The sequence below is a fragment of the Melanotaenia boesemani genome, chromosome 10 (genome assembly GCF_017639745.1).
Source record: "Melanotaenia boesemani isolate fMelBoe1 chromosome 10, fMelBoe1.pri, whole genome shotgun sequence".
NCBI lineage: Eukaryota > Metazoa > Chordata > Actinopteri > Atheriniformes > Melanotaeniidae > Melanotaenia > Melanotaenia boesemani.
Genome location: NC_055691.1, coordinates 36,664,237 through 36,688,611, shown reverse-complemented (window position 1 = coordinate 36,688,611; position 24,375 = coordinate 36,664,237). Strand labels below are relative to the sequence as shown.

Genomic DNA, 24,375 nt, shown 5'->3' with positions numbered 1-24,375 from the left:
TAATTTTTTTATTCAATTTGGATTGATAATTGTATTTTTAAAATAGTAATAATCATTGTTTGCATTTTAGATAAATGTTCACGAAGGTTATGCTTTTTACCAACAGCTTTAATAAAGTTTTGATAACTTGTTTTTAACATTAAGCTGTTGTTCACAAACCTCTAGCTACAAAACCAGTTTTCTCCAACAGGGGGCAGTAGCGTACCAAGAAAAGAAATCGATGTGGTAAATGTTTTCTTCACGTTCAACAGATTCGTGACACTGTCAAACTAATTAAAATATAGTACATTTATGACCATTTTAGACATTTTTCTTAACATTCACGATACATATTAATATAATAAAAATACAGCAATTAAAATAAGCTGAAACTACCAAACCTCGTCTGTTGCGAAAGTGCGTTTGTCGTCACATATCCCTGCGAAGCGGTCAGCTGACTGACCTACCGGAGTGCTGTCTGTTCAGCAGCGGAAATAACGTTACTGCGTTTATCCATCCAGGTAAACATAAAAGCGGGGGTCCACATTTTTTCACATAAAAAATGCGTGATCACCGAAGCGTGCTCAGGACAGATGGTCTTTGTTTTTCCTGGATTTATTTTATCTGCTTCAACATTAGCTTGCCACTAGCTAACTACATTTCCCATCAAAGGACATGACACTGATCAACAACCAACTCTCAGTTTGCTATTAAACATCGTATGATGATTTCAGCTTTAGAAAAACGCTAAAAATGCAGATTTAATGTTGAAAACGTGTTATCCTTTCTTCATTGCTTGTGCACTATGCAGGTTTTAAGGTGTTTGTGCACCTTTGGACTTTACGCTTGTTTAACACAAGTTTAGATGGAGAGGGGGAAAGAGATTTAGCCCTAATAAGAAGCATTTGACTGTTTTCTGTCTTCCAGCTTCAAGAATGAAGAAGAACAAAGGGAAGGCGAACAGTATTGCTGAGAAGGAGTTTGCATTTGAATTCAGGGCAGGGAAACACAACTGTGTCCTCAAAGTGCCGCTTCAGTTTCCTGTGCACGTGAACATAAGTGACCTGCATGGACGTCTGATGCTGCTACATAAGATACCCTGCTACATAGAAAATGGTGAGATTTCTGTTCATAGCAAGGAAATCAGTTATAGGCTTAGCTATGGTTTATAACTACACCGTAGGTGCATAATTCTGCTCACTTTTTAGCCTTTGCCCTTGTGTTACGTTGCTTTCCATATGACTAAAACCCTTATAGTAAGTTTTTATAACCTGCACATAATCTTTTCAATTTTATCTACATAATGTCTCGAAGAAAAGCTCCACCCCTCCTCAAACAAACAAAGCATACTGCATTTGATTGTTTTTGTATTTTCTCTTGACTATCCACATATAGTTTTGGCCAATAGAGATCATTTCTCTCTACACATTTCCCTGGGAAGCGGCAGCATTTTTAAGCATGCTAGTTTCTGTCATGCAGCCAAATTGATGAAACAGATCCAGTCATTTCATTTAGCACTGTTTCAGTCTTATATCTGAAATGAAATGTTTTTAAATCACTCGTCGGCTGTGCACATGTCCTCTTGCAGAGTTAAAAGCATCACTTGCCAGCTTCATTGAAAAGGAGACTTCTCAGGATTATGACAGAGAGGCAGAGCTGGCCCTGCAGAGACTTACGACAGGGGACGTGGATGTAAACCACCTCACCAGTGCCTGGGCCAGGTCTTATGCCGAGGTGAAAACATTCCACACATCATTTCCACAATTCAGTATCTAGAATCATGCAGACTGGAGCAGATTTGGTCTGATGGTGTGTTTTTAGAACAAATGGTGAGGATTTATTTTCAGTACTTAAATTTATATGTAGAAATTTGCCTTTGTACTGGTTGCACTCTGGGTGAATATTTATTAAAGTGCACAATGCCTCGCCCACATTTACTCGTGTACTTTTTGAAGAGGTGTGTTACATGACCTTTCAGGTGTGCATGAAACTAGAAGCTTGTGTTTTTAAAGCGTTGCAAGTCAAGAAAAGACACATTAGGTCAAGTTTGTCCAGCTTCAGACCTCTTGGGCCACAGTTCTGCAGGTTTTAGGCGTTTCCCTGCTCCAACACCTTTGATTCAAAGTAAAAGGCTCAACTTAACAGCTTGTTGGGAAGTGCTGCCCAATCATGTTGACACATTAATCTGATTCAGGTGCTGCAGCAGGAAACATCCAAAACCTGCAGGACAGCAGCCCTCGACGACCGACTGTGGGGACATCCCTGCATTAGGTAAACTAATCTGGCAGTAACGCTGGTTTTCGGATTTTCAACTTAAACATGCTGTTTGTTTGTTTTTTTTCTGCTTGTGACAGTTGGAAAAAAAGCAAATCAGGTTCTTTCCTTTAGGTCATGTCAGTTCAAATGTTTCGCTGAGCTTTTTTTTGTGAACAGGAGAGGTTCAGCACACAGCATATTTAGCAAAACTAAAAGGTTTCATGTTGCTTCCGTCCAGAATCAGCTTCTCTCTCTGAGATGATGCCAAATCCAAACGTTTTCTTTCACCACTGGATTACATTCACCTGTAAACTATTTAGCAGCTTATTACCTCTAGCATTAGAAGCTAATACTAAGAATGTGGGCTCTCACGTTAGCAGCTAATGCTAAGATCATGGGCTCTCATATTAGCAGCTAATGCTAAGTTCATGGGCTCTCACATTAACAGCTAATGCTAAGATCATGGGCTCTTACATTAGCAGCTAATGCTAAGATCATGGGCTCTCACATTAGCAGCTAATGCTAAGATCATGGGCTCTTACATTAGCAGCTAATGCTAAGATCATGGGCTCTCACATTAGCAGCTAATGCTAAGTTCATGGGCTCTCACATTAGCAGCTAATGCTAAGATCATGGGCTCTCATATTAGCAGCTAATGCTAAGATCATGGGCTCTCATATTAGCAGCTAATGCTAAGTTCATGGGCTCTCATATTAGCAGCTAATGCTAAGTTCATGGGCTCTCACATTAGCAGCTAATGCTAAGATCATGGGCTCTCATATTAGCAGCTAATGCTAAGTTCATGGGCTCTCAAATTAGCAGCTAATGCTAAGTTCATGGGCTCTCATATTAGCAGCTAATGCTAAGATCATGGGCTCTCACATTAGCAGCTAATGCTAAGATCATGGGCTCTCATATTAGCAGCTAATGCTAAGTTCATGGGCTCTCATATTAGCAGCTAATGCTAAGATCATGGGCTCTCATATTAGCAGCTAATGCTAAGTTCATGGGCTCTCACATTAGCAGCTAATGCTAAGTTCATGGGCTCTCACATTAGCAGCTAATGCTAAGATCATGGGCTCTCATATTAGCAGCTAATGCTAAGTTCATGGGCTCTCATATTAGCAGCTAATGCTAAGTTCATGGGCTCTCATATTAGCAGCTAATGCTAAGATCATGGGCTCTCATATTAGCAGCTAATGCTAAGTTCATGGGCTCTCACATTAGCAGCTAATGCTAAGTTCATGGGCTCTCACATTAGCAGCTAATGCTAAGATCATGGGCTCTCACATTAGCAGCTAATGCTAAGTTCATGGGCTCTCACATTAGCAGCTAATGCTAAGATCATGGGCTCTCACATTAGCAGCTAATGCTAAGTTCATGGGCTCTCATATTAGCAGCTAATGCTAAGATCATGGGCTCTCATATTAGCAGCTAAGACCATGGTCCATGTTCAACAATCACAGCATGTTTTGAAAATCACAGGAAGTGACATCACTATACACGTATGTACTCCAGAATAAATCTAAAAATGGACTGGTAAAACATAGACAACCATCTTTCCAATATTGTACTCAGGAAGTGCATGCAGACGTGTCAGAGCAGATTACAGTAATCTGATTACTCTGAGATATCTGATTTCAATGGTCATGTAAAGGTGTTTGGTGTTTTATAAAAATAGTTACTGAGAATGTCTTTAATATTCAAGAAAGAATTCTGGAAATAAATCTATATCAGATCGATTCAGGACATTGGTGATACCCAGCTCGACTCTTACTTCAGTTGTTGAACTTGATAGTTCATATATATATATTAAAATAACAAAGAGTATATACATATATCGGCCCTTATAAGCATGACTACCATTAGAAATGTATAAAACTCCTTTTTCTATAATACCAGCTCCAGTTGATCGTTTTACTTTTTTAGTGGGATGATTTAAAAAGAATTACGTTGTATTTTTTGTTACAGCAGCAAAACATTACACTGGTCTATGCATGATAATTGTGTGGAAGATATATTATACATATTAGAAGTGTAGATGATGTGTTTAATGCCTGGTAGATGGACAACAGAGTTGCTGCTTTACACACCCTGATTGTACATCTGCTGCATGTTTCTGTAGTCGCTGTAGTGTTGGAAGTGTCCCAGTATGCTCCCTCACGGATCATTAAAGTAATTCAAACAGACATAAAGCTGTGTGTCTGTAAATGAGCACACATGCTGCGTTTAATGTCTGGCCTCCTCATTTTACTTCACTTTGATGCAACACAGATCCAGTATCTGGTGGCAGTTTCATATATTTGAGAACTGAGTCATCAGTTTAATTTTCTGGATCAGCATGGGACAAACCAGTTAGTGTGAAGCAGAGTTTGTGGTTTTTCTAATGAAGTCGGAGCACATTTCTTTGGAAGCAGGTGTGTCTCTTATTTCATGTGTGATGATGGTCACGGGAAACTTCAATGTTCAGGAGTCCAAACTCTCCTGTCACATGAGGCGGTGCTTGTTAGGCATCAAGGCAGAATTTAATGTTTGGTCAACTTATGGTACATCTCACTTTTTTAAAATTAATTAATTATTTGACTGATTTCAAATTTAGCCTATAATGATCCCAACGTTCTTCTAATCTTTTAAATTGGTTTTTATCAACAGTTTTCTGGGCTTTTTGACTGATTTCAGATAATTTAGCAGCAGGACTGGTTTTAGATGACTCATACAGTTCAATAATGACCAAAATATGCTGAATTTCATTTAACACTATGACATCAGCTTGTTTATTTACATAAATCTGTTATTTCTTTACTGTAGAATTATTTTAAATTGGCGTGCGTTCACACCAGCCTTTTTGGTTCAAATCCCAGCCCGTTTGCTCGGAAAGTCCGCTTTGTTTGGGGAATTGTGACTCGTTGGCCTACAAATACAAATCCCGCTCCACTTTTGTTCTTAAAAACAACACAAATCTGTAACCACTAGCTTATGTTACTCTGAATTTCAAGCTGTTGTATTTTGTGCACGTCTACGTGAATGGCCGTCTATGGCCGAAAAACACTTGCCTGCAAGTATTCTAGTCATATTGTAATTAAACACAGAGGATTTTGTTTAGGTAAACATTTGTTGATTGACAAGGTTGTTTAAGTCCATTTAGTCCTTCGCCTGTGCTAACCGCCAGCTTGCCAGTAGTGTTTGTTTAGTTTTACAGTTTTCCTAAGTGAAGGTTTCAAAATGGATTCAGCCTCGGATCTGCCGAGCTGTTGCATCAGCTGCATCACGGCAGAATATATACGTTACATTATTATAATCGATGATGTTCTGTTGCTGCATGGATGCAGAATCGTCCACGTCCGCATCACGATGTGTCGTAGAAACGATAAATTCAGCACCCCCAAATCTTACCATGTCTAGCGGACTATCCTGTTTCCCAACTGAACCAACTCCCCAATCGTACTGAGTCTAGCGGACTATCCTAGCCCCGAACTGAACTGAGTAACAAACAGAAAGAAGAAGAAGAAAAATATCTTTCCACATCAGGAGTGTGATCGGCTGATTGAGTCAGTCCAGGACTGGGTTTAACCTCCAATGTGAACGGCTTATTGCTCATAGCTCATGTCCACAGAAGGCAATGGTCTTCTTCCTCAGAGCCATTCAGACACCCAGAACAGAAAAAAACAATCCCTGGTTTCAGTTGTTTGCAGTATCCAACTTCCCCACTAGATGTCACTAAATCCTACACACTGCTCTTTTTATGTCCTCATTCAGACTACGCTGGAGCATGCCCTGCCTGAAGAACCCAGCCGGGACGAGGACTTTGCTGATGTTTACCATGAGCTGATCCACTCCCCTGCCTCAGATACGCTTCTAAACCTGGAGCACAACTACTTCGTCAGCATATCTGAGCTCATCAGTGAGAGAGACATGGAGATCAAGAAGCTACAGGAAAGGTAGGTGTTGCCCTTTTGCTGTGAATCAGGATGTCTGGATTTTCTTTGGTGCTCTATCTAATGTTAAAATGTAAATATCTCCCACCTTTTCTTATCAAATGACCCAGAAATCATTAGAAATAACTTGTTCTGCTTTCACTGAAAAACTCAGTCTCTAACTAAGTCTCATGTCTTCTCATTTCTGTCATTTTCAAATTGGGTAGATAATTGTTTTTCCCATCTTTCTTATTAAAATAATAAACGTTTCTCCGTCTGAAAGGCAAACTACCGAAATGGACCAGGTGATGCACGAGTTGGGCAATACACTGAGTGACCACGATGTAAATGCAGTGGCATCCCAACATTTTGATGCACAGCAGGTACAGAAAAGTTAAAAAAAAGCTGAGTGATTGTGTAGTTCTGGGGGTTCAGCCAGGGAAGGTATTGAAATGTTTGACACTTTACCCTCTGGCCAGGTCTTGGAGAACAAGTGGACCAGTGAGTTAAAGCAAGTGACTGAAATTCAGAAGCATGAGTATCAAGAGTGGGTCATAAAGCTGCATCAGGATCTGCAGAAATCCAACAACAGCAGCATAATTAAGTGAGTTTGTCTGTATATGCACTAAAAGTGAGCCAGTTTTGTGGAATATGTTTAGACGTTTCATTACTGATTTGATTGAATGGTGGGACCCAAAACTAAAAAGGTGGACGACTCATATCTTGACTTCCTGTCTACACCTCTGGAAGGAGACGCTTGCCTCAAACTTGTAAAAGAAGAAGTTCATAAAATACAAATACTACCAAAAACAAATACTAATTAGCAGGTGTAGCTGAAATATTTTGCGCATATTTTTTTAAAGGGTCAACTACTGATATATAAGAAGAATTAGGAACAGGAGACTTGCTATAATCCAAGCCAGGCTGGCAACTAGCATGTGGTCCACCTCTGGCCCACACAACACTTGCCGTGACTGAGCCATATGTGCCAGAAGTAGCCCGGATTCAGCCCGAACATGTCTGCTCTCTGGGAAGCTGTGGAATTAGCGTGTTCATTTTATCAGCACATAAAAAGCAAGTTATTACTCACATTAAAAAAACCGGCGTTTGGCATTAACTCAGTGAGAGGAGCTGATTCTGGGCATGTAGGTGCTTTGCCACAAAAAACACTTTATCCTCCTTATTTCTGAGGATTCGGACAGTTTTCCATGTAGAGCAGGGGTAGCCAACGTTGGTCCTCGAGGGCACCAATCCGGCAGGTTTTCCACCTGACTTAAACTAACGAGTCATTGTGGAGATCCTTATAGGCTGTTGGATCCATTTAATTTGAGTCAGGTGTGCTGGAGCAGGGAAATCTGGAAAACCTGCCGGATTGGTGCCCTCGAGGACCAACGTTGGCTACCCCTGATGTAGAGGATGCTGCAGGATGACCCGTGGCATATATCACACACTCAGTCTCACATCTGACATTCTGTCGCTCCGTACTCGTCAACTCTAATAGGATTTATTAGTACTCATATTGGTACTCGGTATCTGCAAGTACTGAAATGTGAGTACTTGTACTCGGTTTGAAAAACTGTGGTATTGATGCAGCCCTAGTTTAAAGTAACATGGATCCATAAGGTTCTGGTTTAAATTCACTGAATAATGAAATTCCGAAAAACTGATACCAGCAGGACCTGTTTGCTAAGAGCTTCTCAGAAAACCTGAATTCCACGATTTAACTTTTAGTTAAAGCTTTAACAGAAGGGAAGCTACAAAAATAACCTGCTTCGCTGACACTGCTGTAACTTCAGAGATGAATTCAGATTACTGAGGGTCAAGATTTCAGAAAGCACTGAAGACTTTTTTTTTACCTTTTTAAACCAAAATCAGTTCATCCAAATTCTGAGATCCCGATTTATTTATATTATTTTTAATCAATAAAATAATTAACGTTTTTTTTATTGCACTGGAATTAAACTTTTATCATTTCTTTTATGACTTTATACTAGAATTCTAGTTTTTCTTTGAAGCATCATGCCCTGTGTTGACAGACTGTATTTCCATGAGATTTTATGGACATTACTTCCCCTGCACTGCATCCTCTGAGTTATTAGCAGGCATGAGCTAATAGATGATGGCTCAGCGTGCTGTGTTTGATAGACATCTTACGGATTTCTTTCTGCTCATGTTTGATTTCCAGTGAGGAGATTAAGGTGCAGCCTAGCCAGCTGTCTGAGGCTTCAGATTCAGGGACGAGGCTGTTTGAGGAGCAGCCCCAGCTGGAGGAGAGCTTCACCATACACTTAGGTGCTTGAGTTCAGATGTGCCATCCTGACTTTCATGCAGTTTTGTGCCAACTAGCACAACCATAAAGAGCTCATTTTGTTTTGTGGTTTCTTAAAAAGCCTCTTTATGAATGTTCTCCAGGAGCACAACTAAAGACGATGCACAACCTGCGGCTGGTCCGTGCAGACGTGCTGGACTTCTGCAAACACAGGCGACATGGCAGCAGCGGGGCCAAACTGCGGCGGCTGCAGACGGCCCTTTCGCTGTACTCCTCCTCACTCTGCGGACTGGTGCTGCTGGTGGACAACCGCGTCAACTCCTACAGCGGCATCAAAAGAGGTTGAATATGATTTGAACTTTACTGATCTTCATAGACGTAGGAAACCTGAATGGGAACGATGGTCTCATTATGAGATTAATACACAGGGAAGATGTAAACTCCACATCTTAGAGATTGATGAATGAAATATTCCATCTGAAAATCTTCGTTCATTACATGGTTTAATGTGCTGAGAGCAAAGTAACATAATGATCAATGGAAGTAAAAATTAATTAACCCATCAGAGGAGCTGGACGGGATTCAGGTCTGGTGAACGGGCAGGCCAGTCCACAACATCGATGCCTTCATCATGCAGGAACAGCTAACACTTTCCAGCCACATCAAGCCGAGCGTGGTCCTGCATCAGAAGGAACCAGGTCCCACTGCAGCAGCATATGGCCTGACAACAGGTCTAAGATCTACCTAACTGCAGTCAGGGTACCTCTGCACATGCAGGTCTGTGAGATGTTCTGCCTCCCCAGACCATCACCGGCCCACTTCCAAACTGGTCCTGCTGGAGGATGTTGCAGGCAGCAGAGCGTTCTCCACGGTGTCTCCAGACTCTCAGGTCTGCCACATGGTCTCCATGTGAACCTGCTCTCATTCATGATGTTCTCAGGGAGCCAATCTGCCAATCCTGGTGTTATAAATAAATGCCTATCGGACAGCACGGTGTTGGGCTGTGAGCACAGGCCCCACTTGTGGGGTCCTCATTCCTCCCACATGGCGTCTGTTTCTGACAGTTTGAGCAGAAACAAGCAGATTAGTGGCTGCTAGAGGGCGTTTTGCAGGGCTCTGGCAGGGCTCCTGCTGTTTTCCTGCAGAAAGGAGTAACTCACGGTCCTGCTGCTGGGTTGTTGTCCTGCTATGGCCCCCTCCACATCTACTGGTATACTGGTCTGTCTTCTGGGACCTCCTCCATGCTCTCCACCCTGTGCTGAGAGACACAGCAAACCTTCTTACCGCAGCAGCATTGATGTTCCATCCTGGATGAGCTGCACTACCTGAGCAACTTGTGGTTGTTGCAGACTCGCCTCATGTTACCTCTAGTGGTGAGGACACCTGCTATGTGCTAATGTGAGCAAAAATGGGCCAGAAAGGATGAAGACAGGGAAATGGTCTGTGGCCTCCACCTGCAGGACCAGGCCTTTATAGGGGTTGTCTTGCTAATTGCCTCATTTCCACCTGAAATTGAACAACAATTAGTGTTACTTCCTAACTGGACAGATGGACGTCCCAGAGGTGGGATTAGCTTTCAGCTACATGCTAACAATCATGTGTTCCCTTTATATTTCTGAGTAGTGTATTCTGGTTCACGTCATGACTCACTCACATTATTTTCCTCACCTTTTTTAGGATGATGTTCAGTGACTAAGAAGTGCAGTCATATTTCAGTACAAGCAGTGTGTTTATGGTATAAGTTTAAAATCTAAAAGAACCTCTGTATATCCAGGCATTTCGTTGTATTGAGGCAGCTTTCGTTCGTTCTTTTATCAACGGCCTGCTGTGTGTTGACCCTCAGACTTTGCAACTGTGGCTAAAGAGTGCACAGACTTCCATTTTTCCTGTCTGGAGGAGCAGCTGGAGGAGGTGCAGCAGGTGGTGCTGTATGCCAGGGCCCAGCGGAGCAGCAAGCAGAAAGAGCAACCCGGTGAGCCAAACTTATTTTACACAATATTATTACTATATATATTATTATGTAATATAAAGCTAATATTTCTTGCTGGTCTTGTGTATCAGTTCTAGAAAGATGGTTCTACAAGCTAGAATGAGCTGTACCATCATTCCTCTCATCATACAGCATCTCCTCATGTTGAAGTTTATCTTTAACTAATTTCAAGAAATAAAATCTTTATTTTGTTTTGACATCAGAGAGAGTAAAGTTCAAGTTCCTTTTTTAAATATTTCCTCATGATTTACTGGAGCATCACTAAGAGTTTAACCTGCGGAGCCTCAAAGACCTGGAGAATGTCAGTGTCATGCAAGCAGCCAGAGAGGGGGATTAAACAGTCAGTAAAAAGAAACACACTTTAGATCCTAATGAGGGAAAACTTCATCCAGCTCCGCGTCACATCATGAGTTAAGTGGAATGATTCTGTCCATAGATACAAGCCTGCTAGTTAGAAAGTCTTTGATGGATATTCCGGGAGCTGGAAATATTTCTGCATACTTTGCATGCCTTTTTAATGCACCTCTGTATGTTATTTATTTATCTATTTTAGAGATCCAGAAGAACGGAGGTGATGATAAGAGCAAAACAGTTGAAAGAAATCCTTCTAACATCTTACCAGGTAACACGTACATGCAGAGCACCAGCTCATCTTGAGAATGCAACACTCCCTGATTCTTCTTTCTTTCTCTGCCTTACACACTAATCCATGCAGTAAATCATTCGGTTTCTTCTCCAAGGTGAATTTTATATCTCACGACACTCCAACCTCTCAGAGGTTCATGTTGTCTTCCATCTCTGTGTGGATGACAACGTCCGTTTGGGTAACATCACGGCCCGGGACCCTGCCATCATGGGTTTGAGAAACATCCTGAAGGTCTGCTGCACACATGACATCACCACGATTACCGTACCTCTCCTGCTGGTCCATGACATGTCGGAGGTAAGAATAGCTGAGATTGCTGTGAACGGTTGGAGGTGTGAATGAAGTTGCAGACTCTTCGCCCGGCTGCTGTGTGAATGTTCCGTGTAGTGTAAGGAGGTGTTAATGGAAGAGATGAGTTTTCAAGAGTTTCTTGAAAGTAGGAGAGGGATGTCTGCTCTGATGGTCTGTGGTGCACCACGTTGCCGAGAGGAGCAGAGTGGTGGAGAAGGAGCCGGAAGGAGGATACTGAATTTAAAAACCAGGACGCAGTCACAGTTTTCTGCAAAGGCAAGAAGTTTTTACCTGAATTTGATTTGGGTGGCTATGACACCACAGGGCTGGGAATCGTCACTAATTTCCTAAATCGATTCGATTCATAACAGCTTATTTCGATTCAATTAAATCCGATTTGATATTGATTCATTTACAGCTAATTATATAACATCACCTATTTTTCTTGAATATTAAAGATGTTCTCAGATAACTTTTTTTTAAATAAAACACTGAGTTCATTTTTGAAATCAGTTATCTGGGAGTAATCAGATTACTGTAATATTATGATCTGACACATCTGCATGTACAGTATTTCCCCAGATTCAGAGCCAGAAATGCTGTGATGGGGGAAAAAAAAAAAAATAAAAACCCACAGGACAGAAAAAGTGAAACGTTTTAAATGTCCTGATGAAGCGTTTCATTCGGCAGAGTCGCTCTAAATATCCTTAAAGTCCGCATCTCGGATGCTGATGTTAATAAAACCTAATAATAAAATCCATTTAAAGCCGTAATACGACTCAAACTCCTACAGTGACATAGATTCAGCTTGTTCAGCTGTGCATGTTACCATGACAACCGCGATGCTGTCGACGTAACACGGAGCAGGAGAAATCCTCCATCTGCTCCACCCTGTAGTAACATGCTTCCATCTCCACCTGCTGAGAGAATCTAGAAAACTCACGTTTCTGTCTGATTGACGGGTTTTCCGACACGTGCACTCTGTCCTCTGACAGAAACCTGTGTGCGCGTACGTGTGTGTGCTGACTGCCGTGGACACAGAGAGCAGCTATGACATGTCGCCATGGTAACCAGATAAAAAGCATCAGACTGTTTCCTGTTTGATAAAAGGATGAAGTGGAAACCTGCTCTAGAGGAAATGTGGCGTTAAATGAGCATATCAGATTAATTTTAAAATACATGCTTGGTGACATCACTTCCTGTTGTTGAACGTGATGGCACCCGTTAGCATTAGCTGCTAATATGAGCGGTAATACGTTGCAGAAGACTTTATAGGTGGATGTAATCCACACTGGTGAATGAAAACATCTGAGCTTGACATCATCTCGGCAAGAGAAGCTGATTAGACGGAGGAAACGAGCCTCAGTAAGTCACATGAGAGGAGGGTCCTCCCCACCAAGCACACACAGTAAAGCAAAGGTAAGCACAACAGCTAGCAGGAGGGTTTCATTCCTAAACATGTCCAGTCTTATCGGTTATTAGGAGCTGGTTCGGTTTTCTGCATCCTCGAACTTCATTTAAAGAAAGAATTCATTTAAAGGCTGTTTATACTAAAGATGGAAGAACAACCGATTTATTTAATCAGTGCTTATTGGAGGAAAACAATGCTGCCTGCTCTCCCCTCTCTTCTTCCTTCTATGCATCCATCATGAAACAAATAACCCACAATAAAAAGACTGGCATCCAGTGCAGTATGACAGAACAACATGAAGACTTCAACTTTGCAGATGACATTGCAGAACTCTCACACAACCACCAACAGATGCAGGACAAATCTCAGCTACTAGAAACAACTGCAGCTGGGCTTTGACTCAAAATAAATAGATCAAAATCTATAATCATGCACCACATGATCATCAGGGACCAGTCATTGGAAGAGGTTAAAAAAATTCACATACCTGGGAAGTAGATGGTGGAACAGAAGAGGATGTAAAGACAAGAGAAAAAGCAAGAGGAACTTTTAACATGTTAAACAGGGTCTGGAAAACCAAAACCATCTCACTCAATACCAAGATCAAAATTTTAAATATATATATATATATATATATATATATATATATATATATATATATATATATATATATATATATATATATATAATATAAAGTTCTAAACCACCTTGCTCCATCATACCTTAAAAAACTCCTATCCCCATAGTGTCCCAGGAGAACACTCCGCTCTCAAACGCTAGTTAGCAGCGGGTTCAACCCTCCCGCCGCATCTAAACACTATTTGTCTGAAAACACTAACAGATGTACAGTGAAGAGAGCCGTTGCTAACACCTGGAAACTACCTGTGGATAAAACTCAGAGAAGAGACGGGACGAAGACGATGCAGGATTAGCGTTAACGGGAAGCCAAAGTGAGAACATTTGTAGCTGGAAGGTATTCAGTAAAAGTAAAAAGTAAAAAGTCAATAAAAATTTTACAGCTCTTTCCTGAACTTACTGATCTTGTAAGTTTTCTTTGGTGTGAAAGTGATGACTGTTGCAGGGTTTTCTGCCTTTTCTGACTCTGCTTGTTGCACCTTCGCAGCTTCAGCTGTAATCGGGCTTGTTGATCACAAATGATAGGTGCATTGTATGAGTTTTATTCCTGACCAAGAGGTCCATCTGCCACTCAGAAAGTCAGACTTGTTCTACGGAGCATGAAAAATAAACGAGGATAAGAAAAGGACAGAATGTGAGAACAGCTCTGACACATCGTATCTTCCACACTTTCATCATGGCTGAAAATGCAAAAACACAATGTACTGATACAAGAACAGCACAGAGAAATCACCCGTTCTCATCATTACGGTCACAGATAATAAAGATAAACTAGAATCTCACGGCAGCCTGTTCTCACCAACCTGCCACAGCATGCCCGCTGCAAGTTTTCCTCTCGTATCTCATCCAGATTGTTTATACAACCTCTGTTATGATTCTGAAGCTTTGGGAGCCAGAGGTTTTTATTTGATAGCTTCTGGTCTCACATGCAAACTTTTCCATCTGCCAGCTTCTTTTTGAGGCGTTTCTGCTCTTTTCCTGTCAGTTAAAGCCGATTCCTGTGTTTAAAACTAACGCAATGACAGAGCTGCTGCTCTTACTTTTATTTTCAGGCTTCTGTTTTTTCTTAGAGGCATTTTGAGTTTTAGGAAAACAGATTTTCTTAAAGAGACTATCATGCATGTTTGAATGTTTGTGGATGGAAACCTAGAAGCCGAAGCTTAGATGCCGTTTGGTGTTTGGTAAAGGCCTCTGTGAAGGCTCTGCTTTAGACGTAATCAGAAACACCAGAAAGTTTCTACCCTGTGCGTCACTCAGAGACCCGTTGCTCAACCCTGTGTAGTTTATCTCGGGGGCGTTTCATATACTGGCCCAACGTGGGATAAACGCGAATGTCGTTCACGCCCACGCCTCCAGTACTACGGTACTACCTGCGTATAGGTTGATGGCTTGGAAAGGGAGCAAGGAATTTCCCAGAGAGGGTGAAGGCAATGTGTGGCTGCTGATGTGACACTTCGCTGTGATCGAAGGCAGATTGGAGAGATGACGAGTCTCTGAGGCCAGTTTGCAGCCTGCAGCCAAACACACTCAAACTAAAAGAAAAGGAGATCTACATGCTTACAAAGGGTTAAAGGGCAATTTAAATATTTTCTTCACTTTAAAAAGCACCAAGTTTAATAACATGAAGTGACATGTTTAGTTTGGATCTGGTGCCTTACGACAAGCCTGAGCTTTGACTCAGTTTACTGCGTTCAAATATCTCCAGAAAATATCACCTAAAGTTTAAAGCTGTTGTTTCCAAGCTGATCAAAATTTTAGCTTTTAGTTTTCTCATTGTGTGTATACAATGATAATTTGTTGATGATCAAACCACCATTTTAATAAGCAGATTTCCGAGGTGTGTGAGTTTTGTTCTTTTTGTCCACGTGTAATTTTTATTGATCCTTGTTGTCGCTCTGCAGGAGATGACCATACCGTGGTGTCTGAAGAGGGCTGAGCTGGTATTTAAATGTGTCAAAGGTAATGTGATGCTGTCCAGTTACATTAAACTAATGTCTTTATAGATCCTCGTTCACCACAACATACACACATGCTAGAAAACCTGACATTTTAAATGCACATTATACTGCAGACATTTTACATTTTGTACCTTGAATTTTAACAAAATATTAAAAAAATATCTGTAAGCAGGAAACTAGTTAAAAACATGCTAGGTTAAGAGAAAAGGTTTAAAATCTAATAAAATGTAAGTTGGTGTCCATCTCCACATGTGCTGCTTCCATTGTGTTTTATTTGCAGGTTTCATGATGGAAATGGCCTCGTGGGACGGAGGTATATCACGCACAGTCCAGTTTCTAGTGCCAAAGGTGAGATTAAAGTGTTCAGTGGTGGAAGTTATTATGAGCTGACCAGAAACATGTCCATGAAGCTTATCACATACACCAGGAGCTGAAAGGCTCGTATCTCCACCACTCTGTGGCAGAAGAGGAGCTGCTGTTTATTTTTATCTGATCTGTGTTCGGCCATGAGAAACACACCTCTGACAACATATCTGGTGCATGAGAGGGGGGTCAGGCTGCCTCCCTATTTACACATTTGACCTGTGACCTACTATTCAGAGAAGTGAAAGCAAGAATTCCTCCACATGTACAAGCCGTATTTTAGGTTTCACAGCTCAGAGCTTAGGATGTATAATTGTTCTTTGATTGATTGCCTTCCAGTAATGCTTTAAGTGATTTAAAAAGAAATGTGTACCTAAGGCCTTGCATGTACACAGCATCACAAAAGGCACACCTGGCCTTGCAGTGCATGGCTTTGAAAGCAGACAGAGAAGAGTTGAATGTTTGAAAAGCTCACCGTAAATCATAGATTATAGCTCTTTAGACTCCTTTGCATTTGTATTTACTCTGTTGTGATACAAGGAAAACTCGGACTTAATCACATGGATGTGTGGTAAGCAGGAGATTAAAGCGTAGCTGGCCGACACTGAGAAGAACCATTTATTCTTTCCTGAAAATCCAAGGCTAACAGCTGTCCTTATAATGTAAATAAGTTAATTCTTTGCATCTAAAGATGAAAATATCCTGGTTTACCTTTGCTGGATAACTCAGCTCAGCTGGATGCTGCATACCTACCCACAGCTTTTGTGGTAGGAGAGGCTGCAGTCTGATGTGACGTTGACAGGACGAGGTGAAAAAATGAGCTGCATCAAAGGACCTCGACTATATCGGCTTCCTGTCAGCTACATGCTCAGGCACAAGTCGAAATAGCAACTACTGAAATGGCATTGTTGTCTACACCTCAGATATACTGCGTCTAAATATACACTCAGGGTTTGTGCGGCTGTTTTTTGCTTTAAGATTACTTAACATTCTTGTTTGATGGGTGGCAGTGCTCACAGTGATGAACCCTGTTAAAGTCACAGCTGCCAGAGCTCACGTTATTTCAGCATTATGACTCCTCGCCCCGAGGAGAAATGACCCTGTGGACCACAGGACGCTGCAGAGGCTGTTAACTATCAGCTGTACACAGACAGTCCAGATGTGTTGACAGTTTCAGCTTAGTTTAAATCAGCAGTTCCCAAACCTTTTCTGCAGGGCCCCTTTTCATAGACAAAAATAATGTCAAGCCCCACCCATCCCACTACCACATGCAGCCTGATGCTTACAAAGAAACGAACGAAGAAAATAGTCTTTAGTTTGCTGGCTGCTACTTCATCAGTCATAGTTAAACCATGTCAGTGACGGAAGGAATTATGAATTCCACTGCAGGAAACTGCAAACTACTTCAGGTTCATTGACCTTTCAACGAGACGGATGCTGCTTTAGTAAAACTCTGTTATATGTGATAGTTGAGTAGTTTGTTTCTAAAGTAATCAACAGGCTTTTCTTCGTGTTTGGCTTCATACTGTCAGATGCTGATATTTTGAGACAAACAACACACTGTAACGGTTACTTGACCTTTACCTGGTCAAACTGAGGACGAGATATGCCTCATCGTAACTTTTTGTTAATGCTGAAATGCGTGTTAATTTATTATCATTTGACCATTACTACTTTCACAAAGTTGTCCATATTTTGCTGTTATTTAGCCTAGCTAACGCCCCCCACGCGTCATACCCCCCGCTTCTCTCTCTTTACCTGAATCTTATTATGAAAATAAACATCTGGCTTGATTCTGCTGTGAGGGAAGTGGTATCTTGGGGATCCGTTCACACCAGCAGCCAGCCCACTCAGAACCAAAAGCCCCCACCACTGATATCCACCCAGATCAGGGCAGGCAGAGGGGCTGCGGTGCAGGACCCCAGCCACCCAGACAAGGATGATCACCATGGCAACGACCCAGATGGCGAAGCACCAGGAATGAAGCATCCCCATAAAGAAAACACTGGACTTAAATTTAAATTTAAATAAAGAAGTTCAATAAAATAGTAAAACTATAAAAACAGAGAGCCACATAAATAGGTGGCATTTAAAATAAGTATATAATAAAGGTATAAGAAAAATAAATCTATAAAATGGTGATAAAAATAGAAAAAATTAAAAATTTAGTTTAAAGCTAAGAACATGGACAGTCTCTGCAGCCACAGACGAGGAGCGTAACGATGGAACAAGGTCCCACCATGAGTGTTAGTTCTGACTCCAGGAACAACTAAAAGGCCGCGAGGGCTCATAGTCAGATAGATGAGAAGGCCCAAGACCATTAAGACGTTTCTAAACTACCAAAAGAACCTTAAAATATGTCGTAGATCTTTTCTTTATTTTTCTTAAAACATCGTTGCTGCATGAATGTCCCCTCCTTGCTCTCTAATCTTGTCTTTTTTTAATTCCCAGAGTATCTCGGAGGAGATGTTCTACCAGCTGAGCAACATGCTGCCTCAGATCTTCCGTGTCTCTTCTACATTAACTCTCACTTCAAAGCGCTGATGGCCTGGCAGGCACCACGTTGCATCCTCAACCTGTGTGGAAAATTTCATGTTACTTTCTGGAAAATAAGATTATTAGAAAAGTGTTTCTATTAAGTAACAAATGACTTGATTTTCTTGCTTAAAAAACCAGTTGTGTCATGGCAGCATTTAAAAATGAGGAGCAAGGCGGCCGTGGACCGGCGGAGTCATTTTTAGCCTCGTTATTTTCGCACCTTCCGAAGCTGCAGAGAAACATGTCCTGCTGAAAGAGGACTGGAGTCTCTGCTTCGCCAAAGCAGCTGCTGTAATTATCGTTTGGAGTCTCTGGGGTGCGGCTCTGATGACAGACTTTTATTACATCAGCTTCAGATATTCCACTTTTCCTTTAAAGTTGTAATGTGTCACTCTGCGCGTGCTCAGGCTGCAGCACGGCAGAGCATTTAAAGTCGAGTGTTTGAAGTTGGAAGGCATGAAAATACATGACTGTTTACTTAAAGTCTGACCCAACAAACGTGGGCAGTTTGCAGCTCTGCTAAAAGATGAATTTCCAGATGGATTTGATCTCAGGATGTTCACTACAACAAACATCACAGAGAAAATTTAGTTTTGATGTCAAAACATCCTGTAATGACTTCTGATGGATGACTGCGCTGCCGTAGTAGAGATTTAGCTCTTTAATCTCATACATAACTGGCTTCATGTTGGGGTTGGCTCTTCTAGAAACACGTGACATGAACTCGATTCCTCTTTTCCTCAAGATAAATTCCATGAATCCTCAAATGAGGGTTTTTTGGAGGGATTTTTTAAAAAACTGCACTCAGTGTGGGCCAGTAATGGACCCTACTCTCTACCTGCGTAACAGCAGGTGGCGCAGTTCCTAAAGACAAAGAGATGACAAGCTCCACACGCTTTCTGAGCACTGAGAATCATTTCAAGCCATTCAAATCTGCATCCATCACTGTTGTTTTGTGACTTGTACATAACCATCGGATGTGTTTAACACTTGGATTTCCCTTTTGCACTTTTACATTTTTGTTTTAATAAAAACATGACCACACCACTAGGATGTATTTGATTCATTAAGTCATCATCAGCTCAAAGCTTTTTCATATTGTCTGATATATTTTTCCGTCACTGACGCCCTTCCTCTGGCACTTGATTGAAGGTTTTATTTAAAGGACATGTTATGATGGAATTAAATTCCTACATGTTCATTCAGGCCAACCATCATTTCAGCTTGTCAGAAAGTTTTCTGCAGCTATATTTGTTTCTGGTGTTGGTGCTTCTAAAAAAGATGGCAGTGTAGTAATCAGAGTGCAGCAATAAACACGATGGCCAGCTCGGATTTTCTTTCAGCTTCATGTTGAAACCTGCATTTGCATATATGAGATAAAGTATTTCTATTCTATATTACACTGCCAGGCTTGGAACGAGGGAAATGAAAAGAATATGTATGGCCGAGCGTTTGGCATTCTCAGGATTGTCTCAGTGGCTCTGTGAGTAGAGAGCTGAGGGCTGATTTAGCATGAGAATCTATCTGTCCCACTTTTCTCAGGGCTGAGCACATCAACCCACATGGGGGGCGGCGTGGCTCAGCAAGGTAGAGCGGTCGTCTTGTAACCCAAGGGTTGCCGGTTCGATCCTTGGTCAAGTTGGGTTCATCTCGAGGTGCCCTTGGGCAAGACACTGAACCCCTAATTGTTCCTGATGGGTCGTGGTTGAGAGCCTTGGCAGGTTCTGCTATCAGTGTGTGAAGTATGATGTAAAGCGCTTTATAAATACGGACCATTTATCACACCAGTACATATATGTACAGTTATATATGTATATATAACATACATGATTATAAACAGCAAACAGTAACCTGCAGCTTGTCAAAGGTCAAAAAGACGAAGCGACGCAGTTCATCTCATGGACGTCAGTTATCGTTGAGGAGTAAAGGAAGACATCCCCTACACAACTCTGCAGCATGAAAAGTTACTTCAGTAAACAGAAAACCACCTGTGTTGCACCACCACCTGTCCTGTTATCCTGGAAACACTCCAGATATTCTCTTTCTACATGATGACTTTGGAGCTATTTATCCATTATCTTATTTGTAATAAATATTCAAGCAGCGCATCATGCACTGAGCCAAGAGCACCAAGTTCCACCAAAACAATCAGGCTCATGATTAATCACCGTCACGGCATGTCTAAAGTTACAAACTACAGCTTTCTGAACGACGCGTGATCCGGTTCATTAACAGGAAGACATTACTGTCGATGCAAAGAGGACCCTGCAAAACAAAAGAACCACTGGTTCTGTAACCATGGTAACAATATTAACATGACAGCTACATGTAATATGTCCCAGTCCGTTACAATATGAAATGCTGACACAGAAACAACACAGAATGTATGATTATGAATGAGGCGATCAGAGCGAACCCCACCCACCAACCTTCTGCTGGTCTCTTCCATTTTGCTTCAAACTCGAGTTTGACAGACAAAACTGCTCAGACTGCTTTTTTTTTAATCTTTTTATCATTATGGTTCTGGTACTTTTATGTTTATTTATATGATGTTTTGATTGTTATTGTGAAAATAGCTTTGTTCATTTATTTAGGTTTTATCTTCTCATCTTCCAGCTCTCTGTGATGCTGGTCTTGTTTCCACATCTGGAAGAAGCTTAAACGTGCATCATTGTGGACAGTTTTGTCCACGTTTATTTATTTAGGCTGTGTTAGTGCATATTGCACAACTTTTTCTAAGAAATTCTCTTTACAAATATTAGAATTCAATTTTTTTATCTAAAAAAAATGTATGCAAATGCATGATTTTAGTGAATAGTAAAAGATGTTTTCTCAAAAATTAACCCCAAACATCACAGAATGCATAATTAGATTTTGTTATAGTTATTAGTAGTTGTCATTAGGCCCCCCAGTTGTCTGCAGGGGTTCTCATTAAACTTTATCCTTTTCAAAGCTCTTTAAACTTCCCAGGAAATTATATGATAGAAAAATGAGTGGCTGCTGGACTACAGTCTGGCTTTACCCATGAATCAACCAAAATATAGATAAGAAGCTAAACATATATTGGGTAGTAGAAAATATATTACATACATGTCACCACTGCTGCTTGTTTTTTAATTGTTTTTGGCTTTTTTCATTGTATTTTTTGTTTTTCATTCATCAAAAACTCTTAACAGGTGAAAGGTAACCAAGACAGACATGGTGTTGCATAACAGAACCAGGCTTGGCATTGTTTTGCAGAAAAGGGCAAGGTCATCCTTGAAAGAAAATTCCTGGAGAGCAACATGTGCTCTATCAGGGATTCAGAAAATTAAACCCTGTGTTAACAACATGCCAGATGTGGCCTCTTCTTTTTAACTCAGAGGATACATCAGCCATTATTTCCAAAATTATTTTATCCTGATTCTGACTCTTAATTAATGTATCATTAATAATGAGATATCCTTTTCTTCTCCATTTCTATTGAGAAACAACTCACACAGTTTCCAGAGAGGGCCAAATCCTCTTCATCTTCCTCACCAATGAAATTAGTTTAATTTTAGTTTATCTGAAAGCCATTTTAGATTTGTCTGAAGGGAAATGATATTGTTCCAGTATAAAATAGACATCGTCCATAATTATTCCGCATTAATGAGGAATAAGAGTAGGTTACTGCTGTGGGCAAGAATGAGTTCATGACTAGAAGAAACCTCTGACCGAACACACCTCGTTGATTTATTAGGTTTAGGTATTAGATTCTGTGTGCAGCATGTTATTTCGGAGCTTGAGCAAGAAGCTGGGGATAAAGGTTCTGGGGAAGAAAAAAAAGAGGAAAAAAAAAGATGTAAAGAAAATCAGGTCACATGAGAAAGAATTAAATTAAAGTCGAAATGGTTAAAATGGCATCTCAAGCAACAATATTCCACGTTTTCATTATTAAACCACGATCAGACATGAAAACGGATTTAAACACGTGTTACTTCGCAGTTTTGTGGTCACTTCCTGACATGCATTTTTATTAAAAATAAAAGCTCGAGCTTCATCTTAAAGATGTTTAGAAAGCGTTACACAACATTAACCTTTGGACGTTACATTAGTTCATTAAAAACTCTGTAAAACAATGAAACAGTTTCCTGTGAAGTTTGTGTCGTAAAAAAGTTAGAAAAACACGGGCTGTTTTCTAGTTTATTTTGAAAACCGGAAGTGTGTCTGTGCCTGCGGGTAACTGACAGACTGTTGTCACAGCTGGGTAGTTGGCTCTGGAAGTTGAGCAACAGCGGTACGTCGCGAGCGAGCAAGAAGCTGCGTGGATTTCTCGGAGCTCCGCTTCACTAAAGGTGAAAATGACATTTTAAAAAGTCTTTAATCTGAAACGTTCCCGTGTTTCACGTCTTCCGCTTTTCATTCCGCTTCTCTTTGCGAGGCTGAGGCGATCATTTCTAACTTACAGCTCGCTGCTGAAACTTATTCATCGTCTGCGGCAACACGTCGAAGCCGTTGACCCAGACGTCGTCCTGCGTCCTCAGGTTGTTTTTTCTTTTACCAAAGACGGTGTTTCAGCTCACCTGTGTCATGGAGCTGTGCGCTGGCGCTCGAGCCTGCGGTGGGAAGGTGTGCGGTTGCCCAGGTTGCAGCAGCGTGGTCCTTTCTGGAAGTTCTGTGACTGCAGCAGAGCAGCACCGCCAGGCAACCGATGGGCTGCCAAGTACCGACCGATGCAACCTTTTCTGTGCACGCTCGAGGGGAACCTTTGGCGATGACTAACTATACTAACTACATACATACATTATACATTTCATTATATATATATATATATATATATATATATATATATATATATATATATATATATATATATATATATATAATGTATATATATATATATATATATATATATATATAGAGAGAGAGAGAGAGAGAGAGAGAGAGATATTAGTGTGTGTGTGTGTATAAGAGATTATTGAGATTATTTGCACAAGAGCGCTTCAGGAGAAGCTTTTTAAATGAATAAGAATGATCAGTCCTGATCTGTCTTTATTAAACGTGTTATGTAAATGTAACTGCTGCTGTGGCGTTTTTGTTCTCAGTTAAAATGTTACTGAAGATTTTGGGTTTTATTCATCCCATTTTGTAAAGCCTTCCACTTTTTAAAAATGTTTATTTTTTAAATGTTCTTTATCTGGAGAACGCCATGTCTGGAATGTAAACTAGATTTTCTACCAAGTAAACTTTTCAAGGCACTCAAAGTTTCCATTTCCTCCCCCGTAAATCTGGTTTCTTTGGCAAACACCAGAACCTCTGAGGCTCAAAACTCTTGTGATGAAGGATGAGGAGGTTAAACAGCTCTTACTCATGACAGAGGGACTTTATCGTGACTGTGACTGTCATGGACCACTTAAGTGTGTTCTTGACTCTGGAAAATACTCTTCTCCTGAGCTCACTTTGTCCAGTTTGTTGTTAAAAAACAAACACAAACCTTATTTTTTAAAAAATGCAACGTTATTTATAGCTAACTTTAAAAACACCACGGCTGACCGAAGTCAATCCTCTGGTGGTGCTGTTTACATGATGTGAAGGTATAACACTCGTGTAGAAGTTGGACCACTCCTGATGACGATCTGATCTTGAAGCGGCACGTTGTTGTTGCCTCAGGACGGGTTTGCAGAGCTCTGTGCTTCTCCACGGTGCTAGAAATGCTTCTTCAGCCAGGATGTTGTTGCTCCACCAGCTGGCTCTTCTCTCTGACAGCCTAATATTCCCTCGGGCCAAGTGGAGGATAATCAGCCGCCGACGGGGACGCCGAGCTGCTTATGCAGACTGACGGCTTTGCTGTTTTAATCACTCCTGGCCTGTTTATCTCCAGAGGGCTTTCTTTGTTTTCATGTGTACCTGGCTTATTATAGTTTTGAAGAGTTGTACATCCTGGATTTAGTTCGTTCACATGATAAACTCTTTGGAATCCGTGTTGTACCGTTATCTTTTATTGTGTATGTCCTAGCTTTTGCTGGGCCTCAGTTTTCTGCATTACCAAAAATAAACAAATAAAAAAGGAAAATGTATAGATTTTCTATCTGTGGGAAGTCGGATGTAACCCAGTCTGCAGTTAAGGTGGATCTGTTGCTTTGGGGTTTTGTGTAATTTGAGC

The 24,375-nt window shown here is 40.9% G+C and overlaps 2 protein-coding genes across 2 annotated transcripts in view; both read left to right on the top strand.

Annotated features, from left to right (window-relative positions):
- The first annotated feature begins 426 nt into the window (after positions 1 to 426).
- Positions 427 to 19,298, top strand: c10h12orf4 (chromosome 10 C12orf4 homolog). The gene is made up of 14 exons (XM_041996804.1): positions 427 to 500; positions 907 to 1,095; positions 1,568 to 1,713; positions 5,992 to 6,173; positions 6,433 to 6,532; positions 6,629 to 6,753; positions 8,335 to 8,441; positions 8,562 to 8,759; positions 10,262 to 10,390; positions 10,962 to 11,030; positions 11,149 to 11,351; positions 15,294 to 15,351; positions 15,631 to 15,698; positions 18,165 to 19,298. Exons 2-14 carry the CDS (start codon positions 915 to 917, stop codon positions 18,255 to 18,257), a joined length of 1,659 nt encoding a protein of 552 aa, XP_041852738.1. The 5' UTR covers positions 427 to 500; positions 907 to 914; the 3' UTR covers positions 18,258 to 19,298.
- A 3,191-nt stretch (positions 19,299 to 22,489) lies between these two features.
- The window catches only part of slc45a3 (solute carrier family 45 member 3), a 44,057-nt gene continuing 42,171 nt past the window's right edge, over positions 22,490 to 24,375 (top strand). Inside the window, exon 1 of the mRNA XM_041996803.1 lies at positions 22,490 to 22,567. The gene's annotated coding sequence lies outside the window, so the exon portion shown is untranslated. The remainder of the gene's footprint in view (positions 22,568 to 24,375) is intronic.

Excerpts from the sequence above, each read along its gene's own strand:
- c10h12orf4 (XM_041996804.1), top strand. The coding sequence starts at position 915 with ATGAAGAAGAACAAAGGGAAGGCGAACAGTATTGCTGAGAAGGAGTTT. Across the intron at positions 1,714-5,991 it reads GGGCCAGGTCTTATGCCGAG|ACTACGCTGGAGCATGCCCT; the intron begins GTGAAAACATTC and ends GTCCTCATTCAG. Across the intron at positions 6,174-6,432 it reads ATCAAGAAGCTACAGGAAAG|GCAAACTACCGAAATGGACC; the intron begins GTAGGTGTTGCC and ends TCCGTCTGAAAG.